This window comes from Myxine glutinosa, chromosome 2 (genome assembly GCF_964187855.1).
Source record: "Myxine glutinosa chromosome 2, kmMyxGlut1.1, whole genome shotgun sequence".
Lineage (NCBI taxonomy): Eukaryota > Metazoa > Chordata > Myxini > Myxiniformes > Myxinidae > Myxine > Myxine glutinosa.
This window is the reverse complement of record NC_136262.1, coordinates 65,058,823-65,083,060: the sequence shown is the minus strand read 5'-3', so window position 1 is coordinate 65,083,060 and position 24,238 is coordinate 65,058,823. Positions and strand designations below refer to the sequence as shown.

The 24,238-nt window shown below is 44.6% G+C and overlaps 1 protein-coding gene across 1 annotated transcript in view; it reads right to left on the bottom strand.

Annotated features, from left to right (window-relative positions):
• Nucleotides 1-24,238, bottom strand: part of LOC137421723 (A disintegrin and metalloproteinase with thrombospondin motifs 18) — a 165,391-nt gene that overhangs the window by 98,967 nt on the left and 42,186 nt on the right. The window contains exons 5-9 of the mRNA XM_068108046.2: nucleotides 19,058-19,260; nucleotides 13,516-13,599; nucleotides 10,781-10,940; nucleotides 9,535-9,640; nucleotides 2,517-2,654 (exon numbers count right to left, since the gene is read on the bottom strand). Coding sequence (XP_067964147.2) covers nucleotides 2,517-2,654; nucleotides 9,535-9,640; nucleotides 10,781-10,940; nucleotides 13,516-13,599; nucleotides 19,058-19,260 — 691 coding nt within the window. The remainder of the gene's footprint in view (nucleotides 1-2,516; nucleotides 2,655-9,534; nucleotides 9,641-10,780; nucleotides 10,941-13,515; nucleotides 13,600-19,057; nucleotides 19,261-24,238) is intronic.

Genomic DNA, 24,238 nt, shown 5'->3' with positions numbered 1-24,238 from the left:
AACCTGCCTGCGGTGAGTGAGTGAAAGGCCCTCGGTGTTGACTACATCGCAGGAGATTCCAATGATTCTGAAAGCTTTGGCCTCAACAGCGAGAAGCCGAGCAAGGTGTGAGGCAGGAGCACCAGCCCAGAGGGGGGAACAGTATTCCATTGAGCTGCGGATGAAAGCCTTGTATGTGGTGAGGAGCTCAGGTGTGCCAAGGAAGGACTTCGCACGACGGAGGATGCCCAGTCGGCTACTGGCTTTGGAGGCCAGCTTGGAAATGTGGTTTTCCCAAGAAAGATCATGGCAGATAGTGAGACCCAAAAGCTTGAGCGACAGAACTTCTTGGAGAGGATTGTTGAGAAAGTAGATGGGAGGGTTGTCCAGTCGGTCCTTTCGGAGAGACATTGTAAGAGTGTGAGATTTGTCAGGATTGAAAGACATGTTCCACTTGTTTGACCAGTCTGTGATTTTGTCCAGGTCTGCAGAGAGTGAGGAGGCTGCAGACTGCCGATCTGAGGGATGAGGAATGGAGCGACAGAGAGTAGAGTCGTCAGCAAAGAGATAGAGAGGATTTTCAAGAGAGTCAGAGAGATCATTGATGAAGACCAGAAAAAGCACAGGGCCCAGAACACTACCTTGGGGAACTCCAGCCTGAACAGGAAGAGGAGATGAGAGAAACCCATTCAGGGCCACACGTTGACTACGACCAGAGAGGAAGTCCGCCAGCCATGCGTGGAGATTTCCATGGATACCAAAGGAGGAGAGTTTGGTGAGCAGAGCAGGGTGCCAGACCGTATCGAAGGCACGTGAAATGTCAAGGGAGACAGCTCTAATTTCCTGTTTGGCGTTGAGGACCTCCATCCATTGTTGAGAAAGCAGAAGCAGCATGTCCAGAGTAGAGTGACCAGGTCTGAAACCAAATTGATGATCAGAGATCAAGCCAATATATTATACTTTGTTATGTTATATATTATATTATATATTATGAATAATGTTATATATTATACTATTTTAAAGTCAGTGTAGGCTATTTAATACAAATATTTAGATATTTTGAATGTAAGTATTGACATTAATATATTGACCGAAGCATTTCAACCTTTTAAATGAATTTCTTCTGTTTTGATTGATTCACCAATGCAAATAGATAATTGATTTATTTTTCTGTCTGTATAATGTATTTGTTACTATGTGAAATTATTTATATTGTAAACTTGACATTATTAGTTTTTATTACTCCTTGGACTACAGTCATGTACATTTTTTCTTTTTTTCCTTTTATTCTAATAAAACCGAATTGATTGATTGATTGATTCATTCATTCATTCATTAGGATACTCCATGGGCTGACAGGATGGCCTCGAGAGAGGTACGCACACTCGCCGCTAAGCTGTACAGCCTGGGTATGAATCCCAATCCAGTTATAAACTGCCATCCCGGCTTTTCACAGGCAAGGGGATTCATCAATGTGCATCACGTCCCTTGGGTGGACGTTAAAGATGCCACGGTGTCTTTCGCGAAGAGTAGGCGAGCTATCGCCGGCACCATGGTTAAATTCCAAACTCCTACCCTAACCAACAGAAGGCATTGCATCAGTGGGACAGCCATGCCCTCAGCCAATGATGCTACTACTTGTTACTACAAATAAATACTACAAATAAATACTACAAATACATACCAATGATGCTACTACAAATAAATGATGCTGCGACTTCTGCTGTATACGAATGAAGAAGAAGGATACTCCACAGCCAGTAAGGGGATGTCTCCATATTATGAATGCATATTGAGAAAAGGAAGATAATTTGGGATGGTATAGGAGGAAAAGAGAGGGTAGAGGAATTGGGGAAAATTGAGGGGAAAAAATGGAGGAAGTGGAGGGAATCGATGTTTAATATATAGCCCTACAATGCAAGGAAACAGGGACAATAGGAGCAAAGATTCTGTCATTTTCGTGTACATATATGTATGTGATTCCTAATATTGCTAAGTGCACTCGGACGAGTGGTGGTGGTGGTGGTTTGTGTGCAGTGCCTGTGGTTGCTTGGCTGGGGGCGCGGATATGCCGCTGATGCAATGCCCCCCAATACGAGTCAGCTGGTACTCATTTTGCCTACATCGGAAGGTTGACAGGCTGAGTCAACCTACCTGGTGTTAATTCAATGGCACGACAGGGGTTCAAACTCAGGACACGAACATCTCAAGCCAGCCACCTTAATCGTTAAGTAAACACCTGATGTCCCTGTTCTCTACTGTTGTTGTGCTTCACTCTCTCTCCCCCTCTTGTCTCTTGCTCCCTTTGTCATATGTACTATGTGTTAGCTTTTACATGAGCCTCGACTTAGTACACAAAAAAATTGTTTTTAAAATAAATCACCAGGCTACACTTGAACGAGTGTAGTAATCAAACAATTACTATTACACTATTATAATTATTATGTAATGTCATTATTACACTATATTATACTGATACATTACTATTACACTGTTACAATATATAATGTCAACATTGAATTGGGTGAAGGCCATACCTGAGAAAATCCAGCAGGCTTTGTCGACTGCAGGCTGACCAGGAGAAAACTCCATCTTGTCCAGTCAGGGTCGGCGCCATGATGTGGCCTTCCCATTTTTTGCAAACATTTCCATCGCCATCGTGCACCATCCCAAAACTGCAGGACGCGTATGCACGTGGTTAACGAAAAAGACTAAAGAGAGGAATAATTAGGTACCATGTGAGGAAACAAAAGTGACAATGCCAATCCATGGTAAGGGTGGGCTGTCATGTACCTTTAAAGGCATTGAACGAGTCACCGAGCTTCTCGTTAGTTTGCTGCGAACATGTTTAACAGGTCACGGATTTTCGAAGCTGTACACGGTCTCCACGTTTTCAAAGTTAAGTGATTGTTCACAATTGTATTTTGTCGAAACTGTATTTATCTTTCGGTGTGTGAACCTATAGTGTGCCCCTTGGAAGTTTCTCGGTGTTAATCTCTCAATATTATAAAAGAAAGTTTTTGTTTGTTTGTCTGCGAAAGCTAATCTCCTGAACGGTGAAAGATAGGAGGAAACCTCGAATACAAAAAATGTCAGGACGGGCCCCGGGAAGGTTATAGGCTAGGTGGCGAGGCCGGTCGAGTCCCACCTCTGCCGACCTGGGTCCATTTCACAATTAAAAGCTGAGCTGAATTATAGTAGTCAATCGTCTACGGCCGCGAGTAAAAGCTGAATTATAGTAGTAAATTAATTCAAAAAGAACCAAAAATGTCGGGATGGGCCCCGGGAAGGTTATAGGCTAGGTGGAGAGGCCAGTCGAGGCCACATCGGCCGGGCTGGGCCCATTTCACAATTAAAAGCTGAGCTGAATTATAGTAGTCAGTCTTCTACGGCCGCGAGTAAAAGCTGAATTATAGTATTAAATTCATTCAAAAATAACCCGGGCAATGCCCGGTGCTTTCAGCTAGTCTTTCATAAATTAATCGTTTCTGTTTTCTGCCCCGCATGTGCGGCCTTGCCTCAGGCTTCCTCCGTCGAAGTTTGTTCCTTCCTTCGCTGTTTTTGCTAGGTTTTTTGATTTTCCCTTCTCCCCCAAAATTCTCTGAACATCTACTCTTTGTCTAACGTTGTAACCCCCCCCCGTGTTGTAACCCGTGTTCTTCACGGTTCTGTTTAAATATGTTTAAACTTTCTCCTGCAGTGTTTTATTCAGTGGTTTATTACAACACGCTGTTTTTCTTCCTATTTAAAAGGCTCCTTTCAATTTCCTCTTCAACTCATTCCATTTCAAAAAAATATTCAATCTCTTATAATTCTTTCTCACTGCATGCTCTAAATTCTCATTCATTCCACCCCTCCTCCATCGTTCTCAAACGGATCGCCAACTTGAAAATCACAATAAACCCAATTTGTTATAAATGTTCATCTTTCATTAATCATCCACTTTCTAAACTCCCCCCTTGCCCCTCCCCTCCAAATCTACCCCCTTGCCCCTCCCCTCTAAATCTCCCCCCTTGCCCCTCACCTCCTAAACTCCCCCCTTGCCCCTCCCCTCCTAAACTCCCCCCTTGCCCCTCCCCTCCAAATCTCCCCCCTTGCCCTCCCCTCCAAATGTCCCCCCTTGCTCCTCCAATTCTAAACTCCCCCTTGCCCCTCCCCTCCCAAACTCCCCCCTTGCCCTTCCCCTCCTAAACTCCCCCCTTGCCCCTCTCATTCAAAACTCCCCCCCCCAACCCCTCCCTTTCAAATCTCCCCCCCAACCATCCCTCCCAAATTCTCCCTCCTCCCACCTCCTTCTCAAAGCTGCCGCCTCCCCACTTCATCTCCCTTCTATGTCATACCTCCACCTCCCCCCAACCTTCTACTTTCCTCTGCCCCCTCTCAAACAACCCCTCACTATGCCTCATCCCATCACCATCAAACCTTTCGTCCTCCTCATCCTTCCCTTTCTTGTAACTCTTCTGTAATCTCTGACACACTATCAACTGCTCTCCCTACCTCCCCCTCTCATCCTTCATCTGACCCTACCCCTCCCCTCCCCTGTCCTGCACCCGATGCTCTCCCTCTCTCCTCATTAACGGTATGGACCTCAAACATCCGGGGCCTTCGCTCAAACCTGATTGATCTCTCCATTCAGGTTGCTTCTGACAATCCAGACTTGGTCTGCTTAACAGAAACTTTCCTCCTTCAAGATGTCTCTGATTCCTTAATATCTCTTCCTGGTTACTCCCTCCTCTGGTATGATAGACCTGAGCCTCGTCCTGGTGGTGGGGTGGCTATCTTTATCAAAAACTCTCTTCCTCACTCTCCTTGCAATGCCCTCTCTCCATCCCACCCCCAGGACAACCTCTAGCTACGGCTTCCTCTCCGCTCCCACCTTTTGTTCATACAGTCAAGTGAAAAAGTAAGTACACCCCATGTAAAGTTTTGACTTTTTCAACATATTTCAACGTACAGCTATTTGATCTTCATTTCAACAATATTGTTAGGTAAAGGTGATATAATATAACAAATATCATGAAACATTTACATTTTGTAGTCCATTGTATAATTTAAATAAACATAAATGCAAATTTCGCATGTGGAAAAAGTAAGTACAGCCCGACATTTATCACTACTTCAAACACATAAAATTAGAATCAGGCGCACAAGCTCAGGTGCAAATGATTAGAACATCGTTAGAGAGGATCTTGGAGGAACCTGTCTTAATTAAACCTCAGACATTTCGTTTGGTTGGCTCTTTGTTGTTGAAGTGTGCGGCGTCACCATGCCTAGATCAAAAGAGCTCTCTGAGGCCTTCAGAAAGAAGGTTATTGATGCCCAAAAAGTCTGGGAAGGGATTTAAAAAGATCTCCAAACAATTTGAAATCAATCATTCGACTGTCAGGAAGATCATCTACAAGTGGAGAAGATTCCAAACAACTGCCAACTTGTTCAGGCCAGGCCGCCCCAGCAAGTTCATCCCGAGAGCAGACCGCAAGATGCTGAAAGAAGTCTCTAAGAACCCCAGAATGTCATCACGGGACCTACAGGTAGCTCTTGCCACTGTTGATGTCAAAGTGACCGAGTCTGCCATTAGAAAGAGGCTGCACAAATTTGATCTACATGGGAGGTGTGCGAGGAGGAAACCTTTGCTGTCCAGAAAGAACATCAGGGCAAGACTAAAGTTTGCCAATGAACACCTTGGCAAAGACCAGCACTTCTGGAACAATGTGCTCTGGACAGATGAGTCAACGGTGTAGCTATTTGGCCACAGTACCAGAAGACATGTTTGGCAAAAAACAAAGACAGCATTTGACCACAAGAACCTGATACCAACTGTAAAGCATGGTGGTGGAAATATTAATGATTTGGGGCAGCTTTACTGCATCAGGGCCTGGGCAGCTCACCATCATAGAATCCACTATGAATTATTCATTGTACCAGAGGGTGCTTGAGGATAATGTGAGGCCATCTGTCGGAAAGTTGAAGCTCAACCGAAGGTGGACCTTGCAACATGACAATGACCCTAAACATACCAGTAAATCCACCAAGGAATGGCTGAAAAGAAAGAAATTGAGGGTTCTGGAATGGCCAAGTCAAAGCCCGGATCTAAATCCCATCGAGATGTTGTTGGGGGGATTTGAAACGAGCTGTGCATGCAAGAAACCCCTCAAGCATCGCATAAGTGAAAGAATTCTGCATGGAGGAGTGGGTAAAAATTTCTCCCGGTCGATGTCAGAGACTGGTAGACAGTTATAAGAAACGCCTACTTGAGGTTGTTTCTGCCAAAGGGGGCAATACCACCTATTAGAGCCAAGGGTGTACTTACTTTTTTCCACATGCGAAATTTGCATTTATGTTTATTTAAATTATGCAATGGACTACAAAATGTAAATGTTTCATGATATTTGTTATATTATATCACCTTTATCTATCAATATTGTTGAAATGAAGATCAAATATCTGTATGTTGAAATATGTTGAAAAAGTCAAAAATTTACATGGGGTGTACTTACTTTTTCACGTGACTGTATGTGTTCTGTACCTTCCTCCAAACAGTGATGACTCCATTTACATTTCGCTGTCGGACAACATGGACCAACTTCTATCAACTCATCCAAAATCTCTCTTCCTCATATGTGGCAACTTCAACTGTCATCATGCCAGCTGGCTGGGTGTGGGTTCCTCTCTCACCAGCCATGGCACCTCAGCAACGGACTTCTGCGACTCATTTGGACTGACACAATCTGTCAATTTCCCGACCCGGATCGCAGTCAATGGAGTATCTTCTCTTCTAGACTTGGTTATGACAAACTTCCCTGCAAATGTCTGTTGCTCTTCTTCTGCTCGAATCGGTTCTTCTGATCATGTGCTTGTTAAAGTGGACATTTCTCTGGCCATTCTCAGAGAGCCTTCTCAGCGCCGACGAGTCTGGCATTTCACTCAGGCTGACTGGCATGGTCTGCAAGCAGCCCTCAATCATCTGGACTGGTCTCCCATCTCTACTGCCTCTGACATCAATTCTTCCTGGGAATTCTTCCAAAGCAAACAGCGCTCTCTCATGCACAGATTTATCCAATCTCGTCTTCAGTTGTCTTACCCTTCCTCTCGTCCATGGCACACTGAATCTTGTGGTGAGGCACTTGCCCTGAAACAACTTGCATTGCCTCTTGGAAGGCAAATCCAACTGAAGGCAATCTCAGTTCCTTCCACCAAGCTTGGAACAAGTGTGTGTCTACCCTCAGGAGTGCCAGGAAGCACTATCTCTCCACACTCAAGATTGAACTCTCAAACCTGTCTCCTTCCTCCAAATCCTGGTGGTGTCTGGCCAAATCCGTTTCTGGTGTTTGTTCCCCCTCCATCCTCTCCCTTACCTCAAATGGCTACACAGTTGACACCGCACGTGACAAAGCCGAATGCCTCAACTCAGTGTTTGCCTCAAAATCTTGTGTCCCAAACGCATCTCTCTCTGTTCCCACCTTTCCCAGTCGAACCCAACTGCTCCTGGACTCTGTGTCCTTCTCTCCTGACAAGGTGGAGAAGTTTTTGTCAAAACTGGACTCTGATTCTGCAACTGGACCAGACGACAACATCCTACGGGTCCTAAAATCCTGCGACTCTATCTCACGCTCTCTCTGTTCTTTTCACCCTCTCTTTTGCTCAAGGTCTTGGAAATCAGCAAACATTACCGCTTTACACAAAAAGGTGCAGAAACAGATCCTTGCAACTACAGACCAAACAGCCTGCTTCCAATTATCAGCAAAGTCATGGAATCCATCAATGCTTCGGATATCAAATCTTTCCTCTTCTCCAATGGCTTGATCACTGATCATCAATTTGGATTCAGACCAGGTCATTCTACTCTGGACATGTTGCTTCTGCTGTCTCAACAATGGATGGAGGTCCTCAATGCCAAACAGAAAATTAGAGCTGTCTCACTTGACATATCACGTGCCTTCGATACGGTCTGGCACCCAGCTCTGTTCACCAAACTCTCCTCCTTTGGTATCCATGGAAATCTCCACTCATGGCTTGCAGACTTCCTCTCTGGTCGTCGGCAACATGTGGCCCTGAATGGATTTCTGTCATCTCCCCTTCCTGTTCTGGCTGGAGTTCCACAGGGTAGTGTTCTGGGCCCTGTGCTATTTCTGGTCTTCATCAATGATCTCTCTGACTCTCTGGAAAATCCTCTCTATCTCTTTGCTGATGACTCCACTATCTGCCGTTCCATTTCTCATCCGTCAGATCGGCGGTCTGCAGCCTCCTAACTCTCTGCAGACCTGGACAAAATCACAGACTGGTCAAACAAGTGGAACATGTCTTTCAATCCTGACAAATCTCACACTCTTACTATGTCTCTCCAAAAAGACCGACTGGAAAAGCCTCCCATCTACTTTCTCAACAATCCTCTCCAAGAAGTTCTGTCGCTCAAGCTTTTGGGTCTCACTATCTGCCATGATCTTTCTTGGAAAAACCACATTTCCAAGCTGGCCTCCAAAGCCAGTCGCCGACTGGGCATCCCCCGTCGTGCGAAGTCCTTCCTTGGCACACCTGAGCTCCTCACCACATACAAGGCTTTCATCCGCAGGTCAATGGAATACTGTTCCCCCCTCTGGGCCGGTGCTCCTGCCTCACACCTAGCTCGACTTCACGCTGTTGAAACCAAAGCTTTCAGAATCATTCGAATCTCCTGCGATGAAGCTAACTCCGAGGGCCTTTCACTCACTCACTGCAGGCAGGTTCGTGGTTTTTCTTTCTTCTACCGACTCCTCTCCAGCCTTGCTCCCCCAGCTCTCTCTGTGCTCTGTCCCCCCAATAGTCCTTCACGTCACCCAAGATCTGCCTGCAACCCTCTTATGGTTAAACTGCCAAAATCTAAGCTCTCTGCTCACCTTCACTCTTTCATTCCCCTTTTCTCCCGCCTCTGGAACAAACTCCCCCACTCGCTTCAATCCCACTCCTCCCTCCAGGTCTTTAAAACAGCTGTTCACCACCATCTCTTATCTTCCCCCATCCAAAACCTTGATCTTTTCTACCCCCGCTAATTCACCCTAAATACACTTTTTTTGAAATTCCAACTTCTTTCCTGGAAGTCCTTGCAGTGTTCATATGTTTTATACCTCTCCCACCTCCCCCCAAGCCCTCTCCCTCCCACAGATCTCCCGATGTCCCTGCTCTCAAATGGTGTGTTTGTGTCTTTCCCCCTCTCTCCCCATCTTGTCTACCGCTCCCCTTATTTTTGTGTTTTATGTGTCGGTTTGAATTTTTGTGTGATTAATGTTAGCTCTTTCACGAGCCTCGATCTTGTATACAAAAATAAAAAATAAAAAACAGGAGCAGAAAGCAGCTGGCACATGGTTCAGAAAGGATTTATAAACATTCACGCACCTGCTCTTCTTAGGAATCCCACTTCCTTCAACACCTCCACACATATCTCTTGGATTATGGCATTCTACTGAGAAGGCCTTGTCATTCTTGTAAGCTAAAGGTTTGGGTGTCGCTAGAGGGTCAAATTAGGCGCTGCCTATGACAAATTCCTGAAAGATGATCCATTAAAATGTTTGAAAGTTTTACTTGTGCCCGGATTCGTGTGCAATGGTGAACGCGAGGCCCAGGCCCGAGTCTTCGTTGACAGTGCAGCTGCGGTATCTGCTGCACATCCCACTGATAGGAGCATAACCTGTTCAACGCATACAGAATATTTTGTTCAAAACAGCAGCAAAACATCCAGCTACGCAGTTCAGGAAACTACGTCACCCTTGTAAGATGTCGTGAATATCCTGATACTGCTTTTACAATCATCTCGGGCTCATGGAGAAGCTCGGCGATAAATCACATTTAGGACAATGACATTAGGATGCATAAATGTTCCTTTAGATCAATTATAAGGATATTAGTAGACATCGGACAAATCAACCTATTGTATCGGAGTATTTCAGGAACCATCTCGCCAGACAAAGCAGGTGGCAAAAATAAATAAATAAATATATATATATATATCGGAGTTTAGCCAGGATGCTGGTGATAACTCGCCTGCACTTCACAAAATATACCGTGGGATCATTAATGTCTATCAACAATCAGTTATATGTAAGTTTACAGCCTGGTGTTGGCTTAGCGGTTAGGGTGCCGGCTTAGGATCCTGGGTTCGAATCCCGGTCGATCACTGAATTACCGCCAGGGGGGTTGACCAATGACCCAGCCTGTCATCCTTCCGAGGTCGGCAAATTGAGTACCAGGTCACTGGTAATTCCCTGTGTGTCGCAAGAGGCGACTAACAGGGTTGGCGGAAGGAAGGGCATCCAGCCATAAAACATTGCTTCAAAAAAGGGGACCACGGTGCCCAAAAAAGCCCATAAAAGGCCAACCCACGCTCTGCGGGGAAAAATGGCCTCCAAAGGTGTTTTTTTTTTTTAAACAACCAGTAGCTACTGGTAGATGGGTCTTCCACCTTAACGTCCTTCCGGTGGACAGCACACATATTAATGTCTCAAAATATACCCTGGATGCCAAATAACAAGGCGACATTTTGTAGTTGGATCGAGATTCAAACTCAGATTAGACAACCCACAGGTGAGAGCACACACTTCCAAGCTACCTGCCAGCCATCCGTCATGATCAAAATGCTCAGACGGACATGCCAAAAAGACAAACCTGTGATGATCTCAACTTTTTAGATGCAAGCTTACAGTACTAGGCCGTGACTCCCAAAAATCAATTTTGGAATGTTTTAAAGATCCAAATAAATGGTCGCGTTGTGTGCGGCATCAATGTTACACAACTTAAACGCGATGCACGAAGAGTGTGCAATGCAACCCACCGAGTGTATCACAAGGCTCATTCTTCCACGAACAGATATCCAGGCCAGTAAGGAGGATTGCATGGTCATGCCGTATACCGTCATTCCCTGCCACATGTGACTGCCACTGGCAGAAGCTTGACAGGGTATGGTCGGCGTGATGGCTGATCAGCAGGCCTGGCTGAGCAGAGACAGCCACAGGACATGCAGCAGAAACAGTGACGCCATCAAACAGCAAATTGGGTGGTCTCCTTAAAACCATCATATGTGACACAACAAACAAGCTCGGGCCAAGACCCAAGTTCCAATACGACACTCTTCTACCAGTGATACAATGATAACAGGATACCAGAGAGTATGGAGGGATAGGTATGTGCGAGGAGGAAAGGAGAAAGAACACAAAAAGGAGTAGCAATGGCCTGTAGAGTAACAGAAGAGGAATGAATGGGAAGAATCAGCATATCTAGAAGAGATCTTGGGTGTGCATGGGTAAGTGCATGAGATAATGGATGGGCAGGACATTTGTAAGGCTAAAGTGAGGAGGACGAGACAATGAACCAGGGAGACAATCAACAATCAGGACAATACAGGGATGAAGGAATGTAGGTGAGCAAGCAGCCGGGTCTTGGGAGGGTGAGTAGGTGGGTGAAGAAGCACCAGCCCAGAACAGGGAGCTATATTCCATAGAGCTTCGCAAAAAGCCTTGATGAGCTTGCTGTGGCCCAATAATTCCTTATACAGATGTCGTTTCGCCTTTGATGCCAGTTTAGAGATATGATCCTCCCATAAAAGGTCATGACAGATCAGATAGTGAGGCCAGGGAGTTCCAGGGACTGCACTGCATCCAGTGGCTTTCCAGAGAAGTTGATTGGATAGTTTGATTGCCGAACCTTGTGGAGAGACTGTTAGATTTGCTGGCATCAAGCACCATGTTCCAAGCAGCTGACAAGTGGCTTATCTTGTCAGGTATGATAAAAGGAATTCATCAGTGGCCAGTCTTTCACAAGAGTGATGAACCGTTCACACAGGGTGGAGTTAATAGCAAAATGGTACATTTGGATTTCAGGAAAATCAGATAAATCGTTGACATAGATGAAAGATAATATCAGTCCAAAACGAACTGCCCTATGGAATAGGAGCCTGAAAGAGAAGATCGTGGGAAAGGACACAATCAAGAGCCATCCATTTTATCTGCTCTTACATGAAATCAATAACCATTTGAGAAGGGGCCATGAATGGCAAAGAAAGACAACTTAGAAATTAGGGCTGGATGTCAGACAGCATCATAATCTTGAAAGATATCCAGAGAGATAGCCATAACCTCTTCCTTATAGTTCAGGGCAATCATACACTGCTGTGTCAGAAGGAGTAACACATTCACGATGGAATAGCCATGTCGGATGCCAAACTGGTTTTCGGATACGAGCGAGTTAGTGAAGAGATCCTGATGTCGGTTGCAATGATGGACTCTCGTACTTTGCTTATGATGGGGAGAATATGAATCGGTCTGCTCTGTAGTTCAGAGGATCTGTTTTTCAACCTTTATTATGGATAGGAGTGACGTTTGCAACTTTCCAAGATAGAAGACACCCATTCAAGGGGGACCTGTGAAAGAGAGAGGAGAGAGGATGTGATAGGACGAAAGCACAGTTTCTGATGATTAGAGCACTTATGGCATCAGGTCCACTTGCATGAGAGGTGTCATACTGGGTAAGAGATTTATCTACTATGGTAAACGGAACATTCTGTAATGACAGACAGGGTGGGGACAGGAAGTGATGGAATTTGGACCTTGGGCTTTTGAGTGGAGACAAGAGTCCAAAATTCTGCTTTTCCCCCAAGCAGTATCCAACATGACTCCATCCTTTTGGAGGGAAGGCATGGAAAGGTAATTTGTACCAGAGGCAGACCTGACCAGCTCCCAACAGTCTTTGGAGGACTGTGAGTAACTGGAGGAATTGGAGGTAAGGTCAATGCTGGGCCCTGGATCTTCATAAGACATACAATGTTTCTGTGGTGTGCAGATTAGACTGCCTGTTACCATTAGTTTGGTTTGCCTTCGAAGATGAGAACGCAAGTTGTTATATGCTGATGGTCTCACCACACAGATCGGTGTATGGTACCAGAAAGGTTTAATGTGGGATTTGATGAACTTGTGATGAAGAGATTCAAATAACTGACTAAATAAAGCTTTGGAGTATCAGGAGGAAACCAAAAAGACAAATGTGGGGTCATGAGGAGGAATTTGGATAGGATTCGGGTTTTGACTGCTGCTCCGCTACCCTCAAACCCACCCAGGCGCAGTCAGGGGATTAGTCCGTTGAAATTCCAGGTGCATGCAATATTTGGAGCTGATGAACCAGTATCCAATATTTGGATATTTGGAATATTTGGAATTTGGAATTTGGAGCTTATTTGGAGCTTATTATTTGGAGGAGCAATATTTGGAATTTTTGGAACCAATATTTGGAGCTGATGAACAAGTGGTGAGAGCAGTTTTTTGGCCAGATCAATCAGCTTTACCAAATCTGATTTTGAAGAAGCTGCGGTCTTGAAGTACTGGAGGGAATAGCCTGATGCAGCAGACATAAAAGACAGTACAACATATATGAGATATATCATGAGATATCTTTTATATCTACTCATCATACAAAACAAAGACACACCAATGAGTTATGCTGTGCAGACTGAGTTGTAACAAAGTATTCTCAGTGTTCAAGTTACAAACTGAGATATAAAAACGAATGCCTCAGTACCTGATCTTTTTCCAGAATGATGAGACCAACCAGAACAATGTTTACTGCATTTCCTATTGATCCATCCTTGAACAAGCTGGAAACCTGTGAAATTGGAGGAACAGGTGTTTAGTTGGTAATAATGTCATGTACAGATTTGTTAACGTTTTGTTTATTCATTCCCATACTCCTGGAAAATAACAATAGTTGGCCTTTGTGATGTGTAGGCTGTTGTATTTCGTAAAGATAAACAAATATTCCTTTACCACATTCTAACTGGCCAACCATGAGCTTTGACTATTGTTACATATTTATGGGAATGTATGTGAATTCCTATTCAGGTCTTTGCTTATCCATGTGTAGTCGATTAAGGGTTGTTGTGGTTGGAGGGTCAGGAGCCCTTCTGGAAAAAGAGACCGGAAACGGAAGGAAAAACACACGAGGTCAAGAGAAGCGACGAGGATTCTTCTTCCTCGCCCCGCTCCGACGAAAGGTGGGATCGACCTTGTGCCGCGTGGAAAAGCGGCGTTCCCTAGCCCGTCTGGCGAGAGGAGTTACCGGGACGTGTACCTACCCGGTGGAGACGTCAAGTTGCCGGGGGGCCGTGCACCGACCCAGCGTCTGGCACCGTTCGCGGCACCGTCTACAAAGACGCGTACGGGTCGCACGTTGGGGCCTAACACGCGTTGCAAGCGGCGTGGGGCTTTTGCTTGCTTTACCGTACCCGCTTCGCGTGGCCACGAGGGGGCTGCAGCCGCGGTTCCCGGTACGATACCTGCCCGGTGGAAACACGTCCACCCGGGGTTCGTTCAACCGCCCGAGTGCGGCGACGCCGACCATCATCTTGGTCAGGAGGGGCCCAGAGACATTGTGAGGGACAGAGACCAAAAGGGGGTCGTGAGTACACGAGGGGACACACATATATAAGATGGCCATCTTAATCATCTAGGGAATTGATTGTGGATTGTGAATTGTTGATGGTTGTCTATTGTTGATTGCTCGGGGAAAATATCCTTGATTGTAGCATTGAAATTGTATGGTATCATTACCCTTGAAATATATCATTGAAACTCAGTTTCTCTTGTGGGGAATTCATATGGATTGCGTGGCGAAAGCGCATATGTGATAGAACTTTCTGGCGAAGTTCCTCTCACGGTCCGGGGGTCACCGAGACCAGGTAGTCACCGAGGGGACCACGTAACACTATGTATACAAAAAAAATGACATTGAGGGTTTCAAACGTAAGAAGCAGCTTAGATTTCCTGTTTGACATTCCCATATGAATGCATAGTTTGTTATGTTGGGATCCCTGTTTCGATTCCGAGATATTGTGTTGATTTGTGTGTTGTTGACTAATGACCTGGTAATTCTTTGAAAGGTACATTGATGATGGGTGAAGTGGTGTGTAGTGCAGCAATGGGATTCTAATGATTGTACTTACTTCTGAATGTCTACAGCTGGAGAGGAATCTGAGTAGGGATTGAAACAGCATAGGGCTTACCTTGTGTAGCTTATCTTTGTTGCTTTATGCAGCTTTCTTCAGCTGGAAGAGCATGGGGGCTAATGTCAGGAAATCCTAGCCACCTGGAGTAATTGATTATGTGAGAGCTGATTGGCTATTTCCTCCAATTACCATTGAGAGACATAATTAAGTCTTGATATATATATATATATACACATATCTGGATATATATATATATATATATATATATACATATGTATATATACACACTACCGGTCAAAAGTTTTAGAACACCTCAATTTTTCCAGTTTTTATTGAAATTTACGCAGTTTAATGTCCCAATGTACTCTGAAATTAAGCATAGAACAAATAAACAATTGGAGATAAAAAAGAAATCATAGAATCATTTTGTTTAACAAAATTTAATTTATTTAAATTTTTGACTCAGCAAAGTAGCCACCTTTTGCAGATAGAACCACGGAACACACTCGTGGCATTCTTTCTACAATGGAAATCAAATATTGTTCGGGAAGTTCTTCCCAACACTGTTGCAGAAGTTCCCACAAATGTGTTGCACTTGTAGGTTGCTTTGCTTTCACCCTTCTGTCCAGTTCATCCCAAACCAGCTCGATGGGGTTTAAGTCTGGAGACTGTGCTGGCCATTCCATGATTTGAAGCCTACCGTCTTGTTACTTTCCTCGAAGGTAGTTTTGACATAGCCTGGAGGTGTGTTTAGGGTCATTATCTTGCTGTAGGATGAACCCCTGACCAACTAGGCATATACCAGAGGGTATTGCATGGCGCTGCAAAATGCTGTGGTAGCCCTTTTGGTTCAGGGTGCCAGTCACTCTGCGCAAGTCGCCGACTCTGGATCCAGCAAAAGAGCCCCAGACCATCACGCTTCCCCCTCCATGTTTGACAGTTGGTGTCACCCACTGAGGAACCATCCTTTCGCCTACTCGACGGCGTACAAAAACCCTGCGTGATGAACCAAATATTTCAAATTTTGATTCATCGGTCTATAAGACCTTCTTCCAGTCTTCAGTAGTCCACTGGCGGTGCTTCATGGCCCAGGCAAGCCTCTTTTTCTTATTTTGCCATCTTAGCAATGGCTTTCTTACTGCCACTCGACCTGTCAAACCTGCAGCCCGAAGTCTTCTCTTCACAGTTGAAACTGAGACTTGCTTACTTCGACCAGTGTTAAGCTGTGCTTGAAGCTGTTGTCCTGTGAGCCGCCTATCACGCAAGCTGTTGACTCTCAGAAACTTGTCTTCTGATTCTGTTGTGGCTTTGGGTCTGCCAGACCTCTTCCTGTCAGAGTTTCCTCCAGTTTGCAATATACTACTTCCTGCAGTGCAATATTGTCCAAATAATGCTTCAGAGGGTGTAATAACAGTCTGTTCCAATACTGCTTTTATACAGACAGGGGGTTTGTAATCAAGTAATCAGCAGAGGTTGGGACACCTGTAGGAATTGTTTGCATCAACTTTCAAGGCTTAATTTACTTACATTGCTGTAGAACAGCTGTAAGTTGTTAACCCATTACTTGTTCCCTGAAGAAGGCCTTTTTTTTTGCAATATAACTGCAATTTACATTATTTTCCCATTTTTGCTAACCTAAACTTTTTTTTTAACCTCGAGCAGTTTACTGCTTACCTTTGTACCATTTCAGGTTATTCACTGGACATTAAACTGCATAAATGTCAATAAAAACTGGAAAAATTGAGGTGTTTTAAAACTTTTGACCGGTAGTGTATGTCAAAGGTAATATTAAATAACAGCTTCAAAATACAATAGATAGAACAAGTTGATCTTTTCCTGTTACAGACAATACACATGAGGGTATGAGGGTTCTCCCAAAAATTACATATTCTATTTTATTGCTCGATAAAATTTTGTTTCCAAAATCAATTATAATCAGGTTATAGACTGTGCTGTTATCTTTCCATCTACAACCGCGTGATGCATCGCTGAGGCAACTAGAGAGTTCATAGAACATGATACCCCATGCAGTGTTCAAGTGAATACTTCAATTATAATAAAATAATGACTTTAAAGATCGTTACAAAATTTGGAAGTTTAGCGCTGAAGCAGTCTTACACACCACCCTTATACACTGTAATAAGACGACATTGAGTCATAGTTTAGGAGATGGATGCCTTGTTGATCATCATGGAATGCAGCGTCAATCAACATCATATACAGCTATATCGACGGTCTCTTCGTCACCCTGATATACTGTCACATGCCACATCCTCTGATGCTATATATCAATATATAGCATAGTTCTTGGAGGTATTATGAAGGTTTGTGTGTTCTGCAGTGTTCGGGTATAAAATACATTGTAAATAAAGGTTTAAAGAGGTTTAAAAGTGTATAAATAAATTAATTCGGGTTTTTCCACCGTTTTCTCCATTGTCTATTACATCACCCATCATGAGGTACATAATGTTACATTAGTTATTAGTGCCTGTTTGTGTCCTTTATGACATCCTTAAGAACAGTATGTTTCCTGTTTGGAATGCTTATCAATTTTGTTTGACTGCCAGGTAGACAGACAGTAAAAATATTATCTCATTCTGCGCATGTGCGGTCAGGACGATTTTTGACCCTATATTCATGTTCCGATTCGTTTTCAAAATAGAACATTAAATTTAAATAAGTTGTTCCTCGATCATAAACTGATACGACAGCTGGACAGACAGACATTAACCAATTGCTTAACCGCACTTTTTGCTTCACGGGTAATAATGGTTTCAATATATTTACGACCCTCCCCACCCACCAGCCATGAATGAATGGTCCTGCACCAGTGAGACTCAGGATAGATGTTCAACCTTTTGTGTTTAATTTCTAGCCAGTCTTATAAAATAAATCCCAGAAATGGGTAAATTCCTGGACAGGAATAGAAGTCATTGTCTTGGATCTGAAACTTTGAAACGGAGATAAAATATTGACTTTACAATTTTCTAAATTTCACAAATATCACAATAATGTGATAAATCTCACAATTTCAATAAAACAATTGAAATGCTCAATAATCCTATCTAAAAACATTGCAAATTTATAACACATAAGAAGTAGGTAAGGGCTTATATGAAACATTTTGGATAAGGAGTCATCATCTGGTTATTATATAAGGTAATCGGGGAGGTAAGGATTGAGAGGTTTCAGGTTGGCATGTACATCGTGTATAAGCAGAGGAAGAGTCAAAATTTCTGCAACATTTTAGTACCTAATACATAGATGGCCCCCAAGTAATATTTGATGTGAAAATGTGGATTTGTTTTTGTTATATTTGTATTGGCTAGCAGGATAGCCTAAAGGTATGCACGCTCCCCTTTGAGCTGTCTAGTCCGAGCCGAGTTCAAATCTCAGCCCAACTATAAAGCATCACCCTGGTGTTTCGCAGGGTGGAGCCTCAGTGTGTGTGTGTGCCATTCATTGGAAGGACGTTAAGCCAGAGGACCCGTCTGTCAGCACTGATCGTTGCGGACGATAAAAACATCCCATGATGTCTTTCGCAAACAAACAACAACAACAGGAATTTTCAGGCCATTTTCCCTGCAAGAGCGGGGGTTAGCCTTGCGGTCCCCATGACCTTTCGCAAACGATAAGTGAATTATGGCCAGCACTCTGAACAAATTCCAAATTTCTATTCCAACTGACTGCTGAGAAGGCAATGGCAAACTACCTAGCATGACCCTTACCAAAAGACTGCTTCAGCAACATCAAGGCTTTGTAAAGAGTTGTTGTTGTTTCGTATGCAGCCTGCTACTACTGGTTGCCTCATTTCTGGAAGCGCGGCTGTGCCACTGATGCACTGCCTCTGTTACCAGTAATCTGGTACTTATTTTGCCAACCTCGGAAGGATGACAGGCTGAGTCAACCAACCTGGTGTTATTTTAACGGCACGACAAGGGCTCAAACTCAAAACCTTAAGATCTCAAGCCAGCCACGTTAACCGTTTAGCCAACACCAGGCTTGTAAAGAATATGGGGCATTGATGATGATATTTGTACTGTTTCAATTTATTAAAGTCAGAGTAAGTTGTCCAAATGACATCTTGGTCCAAGTTTTATGAATATATTCCAGACTCACAATGTTAAAGATGGTGAGAACATAGTTTGTGATGTTCTCTTTTCCGTGTCTCTCCACCATCTTCTTGTCCACCACGACCAGAGTCTCAAGCGTGTTCTCTCCCTTGCGTGCAAGTCGGTGGATAGCGGAGCGCTTCCCACGTGACAGGAAAGAGTACTCATCTTCCATGATATGCAGATCCTTCCCAGGTGGCTTGGGCATGTCTGTAACAGGGGATTGGGCATCAGGTTGGTACATAAGTGTTGAGAGAAATTTGCAATCAAAGGAACGTTTCCAGATTTATTTATGCTGACAATATAGCTTTGGCATTTCAAGAGAAAGCAACGAAAGTATAGCTTTTTTAATGTCACTTATAACCCTCCTGCACAGTGTAAAATGCATTTTGAATGGAACAATGTTGAGAATAACATACATAATGATAAATCATTCATTTCAAAGGGCTGGCAGGATGGCCTAGAGGTATACACACTCATAGTCTGCCTGCCAAGGGCCAAAAAGAGGCCCACAAAAAGTTTTGATGGCATTTTTTGTTCATGGCTGGCATCCATGCTTAAAATGTTCCTTGGTGTGTGACAATCATCAACTGGGAAGATGCCACGCTGGATTTTTGCGTATAAGGTTATTTCATGGTCAAAGGTAATCTTGGGGGATTATTTTAGAAGAAGTACCATATTGTACAGATCTAACCGCACGAGTAGCTTAAAAGTGTCCATATCAAAGATTTATTGTTTTTGGATACAAAATCGAGGCTCATGTAAGAGCTAACACATTGAATATGAAAACATGCACAGACACAAAAAACATATATAATGATGGGAGCGGGAGACAAGAAGGGAAGAGAGAGGGAAGCGCTCAAGCACAACAACAGTAGCGAACAAGGACGTTGGTAGATCTGTGGAAGGGAGGGAGCTGGGGGAGGAGGAAGGGGTACACAGTATAAAGCAAAATAACACCACTTGGAATTTCAGGAAAGAAGTTGGGGATTGAAAAAGGCGGATTGGGGTGTTTAAACAGGGGTAGAAAATATCAAGATTTTGGATGGGGGAAGATAAGAGAAGGTGGTGAACAGCTGTTTTAAAGACCTGGAAGGAGGAGTGGGATTGAAGAGAGTGTGGGAGATTGTTCCAGAGGCAGGAGAAAAGAGGAATGAAAGAGTGAAGGTGAGCAGAGAGTCTTGATTTTGGCAGTTTCACCAGAAGAGGGTTGCTGACAGATCTTGTGCATCCAGCAGGAATATTTGGGGGGCAGAGCACAGACAGAGCAGGGGGAGCAAGGCCAGAGAGGAGTTGGTAGAAGACAGAAAGACCACCAACCTGCCTGTGGTGAGCAAGTGAAAGGCCCTCAGAATCAGCTTCATCACGGAAGAAACCAATGATTCTGAAAGCTTTGGTTTCAACAGCATGAATCCGAGCGAGATGTGAGGAAGGAGAAGCAGTATTCCATTGAGCTGCGGATGAAAGCTTTGTAGGTGGTGAGGAGCTCAGAAATGCCCAGAAAGGACTTTGCATGACGGGGGTTGCGCAGTCGACGACTGGCTTTGGAGGCCAGCTTGGAAAGGTGGTTTACCCAAGAAAGATCATGGCAGATAGTGAGACCCAAAAGCTTAAGCGACAGAACTTCTTGGAGAGGATTGTTGAGAAAGTAGATGGGAGGGTTGTCCAGACGGTGTTTTCAGAGAGACAAGGTGAGAGAGTGAGATTTGTCAGGATTTAAAGACATGTTTCACTTGTTTGACCAGTTTGTGATTTTGTCCAGGTCTGCAGAGAGTGAAGAGGCTGTTGCCTGCCGATCTGAAGGATGAGGTATGGTGCGAGAGAGAGTGGAGTCATCATCAAAGAGATAGAGAGGATTTTCCAGAGAGTTGGAGAGATCATTAATGAAGACCAAAAAAAGCACAGGGCGCAGAACACTGCCTTGAGGAACTCCAGCCTGAAACAGGAAGGGGAGATGAGAGAATTCCATTCAGGGCCACAAACTGACTGTGACCAGAGAGGAAATCGGCAAGCCATACGTGGAGATTTCCATGGATACCATCAGGGGAGAGTTTGGTGAGCAGGGCGGGGTGCAAGACCACATAGAAGGCACAAGGTATGTCAAGGGAGACATCTCTGATTTCCTGTTTGGCATTGAGGACCTCCATACATTGTTGACACAGCAGAAGCAGCATGTCCAGAGTAGAATGACCTGGTTTGAATCCAAATTGAAGATCAGATATCAGGCCATTGGAGAAGAGGAGGGATTTGATATCAGAAGCGACGATGGATTCCATGATCTTGCTGATTATTGGGAGCAGGCTGATTGGTCTGTAGTTACAAGTATCTGTTTTTGCATCTTTTTGTGTTAAGCGGAAATGTTGGCTGATTTTCAAGCAGAAGGAAGATGACCTTGAGCAAAAGAGAGGGTGAAGAGAACAGAGAGAGGGTGAGATAGAGCAGCAGGGCAGGATTTTAGGACCCATGGGCTGATGCCGTCTGGTCCAGTTGCAGAATCTGAGTCGAGGTTTGATAGAAATTTCTCATCTTGTCAGGAGAAAAGGACACAGAGTCCATGAGCAGCTGTGTTCGACTGGGTTAGGTGGGTACAGAGTTGAGGCATTCAGCTTTTTCACGTTCAGAGTCAGCTGTGTAGCCATTTGAGGTAAGGGAGCGGATGGAGGGGGAACAAACACCAGAAACAGATTTGAACAGATGCTACCAGGATTTGGAAGAGGGAGACAGGTTTGAGAGTTCAGTCTTGAGGGTCGAGAGATAGTGTTTCCTGGCTCGCCTGAGGGAAGACACACACTTGTTCCTGGCTTTGTGAAAGGAAATGAGATTGCCTTCGCCCCCCCCCCCCCTCCCCCTTCCCACGCCTCCTCCCCCCAAGCCCTCTCCCTCCCACACTTCTCCCTGCTCTCAAATGTTGTGGTTGTGTGCTTCCCCTGCTCTCCCCATCTTGTCTTCTGCTCCCTCTTTTTGTATATTTTGTTTCTCTGGTTGATTTGTTTGTGAAATAAATGTTAGCTCTTTCACGAGCCTCAATTCAGTATACAAAAAAAAAAAAAAAAAAAAAAAAAAAATTTGCCTTCCAAGAGATGAAGGCAAGTTGATTCAGGGCAACTGCCTCACCACAAGATTCAGTGTTCCATGGACAGGAGGAAGGGTATGACAACTGAAGACGAGATGGGATAAATCTGTGCATGAGAGAGAACAGTTTACTTTGGAAGAATTCCCAGGATGAGATTATGTCAGAGGCAGTAGAGATGGGAGACCAGTCCAGATGATTGATGGCTGCTTGGCCGTGCCAGTCGGCCTGAGTGATATGGCAGACTCATTGACGCCGAGGAGGCTCCCTGAGAATGGCCAGAGAGATGTCCACTTTAACAAGCACATGATCAGAAGAACCGATTGGAGCAGAAGAAGAGCAGCAGACATTAGCAGGTAAGTTAGTCATTACCAAGTCTAGAAGAGAAGATGGTCCGTTGACTGAGATCCGGGTTGGGAAATTGACAGATTGTGTCAGTCCCAGTTCATCGCAGATGTTCTATGCTGAAGTGATTGTCGCTTAGTCGACTGTCGCTCAAGCTTTTGGGTCTCACTATCTACCATGATCTTTCTTGGGAAAACCATATTTCCAAGCTGGCCTCCAAAGCCAGTCGCCGACTGGGCATCCCCCGTTGTGCAAAGTCCTTCCTTGGCACACCTGAGCTCCTCACCACATACAAGGCTTTCATCCGCAGCTCAATGGAATACTGTTCCCCCCTCTGAGCCAGTGCTCCTGCTTCACACCTAGCTCGGCTTCACGCTCTTGAAACCAAAGCTTTCAGAATCATTGGAATCTCCTGCGATGAAGGTAACTCCGAGGGCCTTTCACTCACTAACCACAGGCAGGTTGGTGGCCTTTCTGTCTTCTACCGACTCCTCTCCGGCCTTGCTCCCCCAGCTCTCTCTGTGCTCTGTCCCCCAAATATTCCTACAGGTCGCACAAGATCTGCCAGCAACCCTCTCATGGTTAAACTGCCAAAATCTAGGCTCTCTGCTCACCTTCACTCTTTCATTCCCTTTTCTCCTGCCTCTGGAACAAACTCCCCCACTCCCTTCAATCCCACTCCTCCGTCCAGGTCTTTAAAACAGCTGTTTACCACCATCTCTTATCTTCCCCCATCGAAAACCTTGATCTTTTCTACCCCCGCTAATTCACCCCAGATACATTTTTTTGAAATTCCAACTTCTTTCCTGGAAGTCCTTGCAGTGTCCATATGTTTTATGGAAGTCCTCTCCTGGAAGGTCCTGGAAGTCCTCTCCCACCTCCCCCCAAGCCCTCTCCCTCCCACATTTCTCTCGATGTCCCTGCTCTCAAATGTTATGTTTGTGTCCTTCCCCCTCTCTCCCCATCCTGTCTGCCGCTCCCCTTATTTTGTGTTTTATGTGTCGGTTTGACCTTTTGTGTGATTAATGTTAGCTCTTTCACGAGCCTCGATCTTGTATACAAAAAAAAAGAAAAAAAAGAAGGTTCCGTGGCAGTGAGAGAGGTACCCACACCCAGCCATCTGAAATGACAGTTGAGGTCTCCACATATGAGGAAGAGAGGGTTGGGATGAGTGGATAGAAGTTGGTCCATGTTTTCAGACAGCGAAATGTAAATTGAATCATCACTGTTTGGAGGACGGTACAACACACATCTATCTATAATTCCAGTAATCTCTGTCTGTACGTCTGTACGTCTGTTTGTCTGTGACCGCTGTTTCTCGACAACCACGGGTCCGATATACTTTTAACTTGCCAGGTATATTGCTGGGGACCCGAGGATGTGCCTTTTCAAGGTTTCATATTAATCGGACAATTACTTACCGAGCTATGTCCAAAAAACGATTCAACCAATCAGAGAGCAGCGAACGATCGCGTGTGCCGAACGTGGCGGACACACTCTGCCTCGGATGGCACATTTGAGAGCGTATTCATTTATTTCACGTTTGCAAACTATGTTGGCGTTAAACTATGTTTTAAAACTAATAAAACCGAATTTGCGCTACATTCGCTTTCCTGCGCGTTTGTGCACGCGATGGCGATTTCTTTACCAAACTCCGGAAGCCGTTCGCTTTGGACCAAACCATTGCATGTAAATAGAGGGGGGGGGATTGTCACCGTACTCGCAAGCCGTTCGCTTTGGACCAAACCATTTCATGTAAATAGAGGGGGGGGG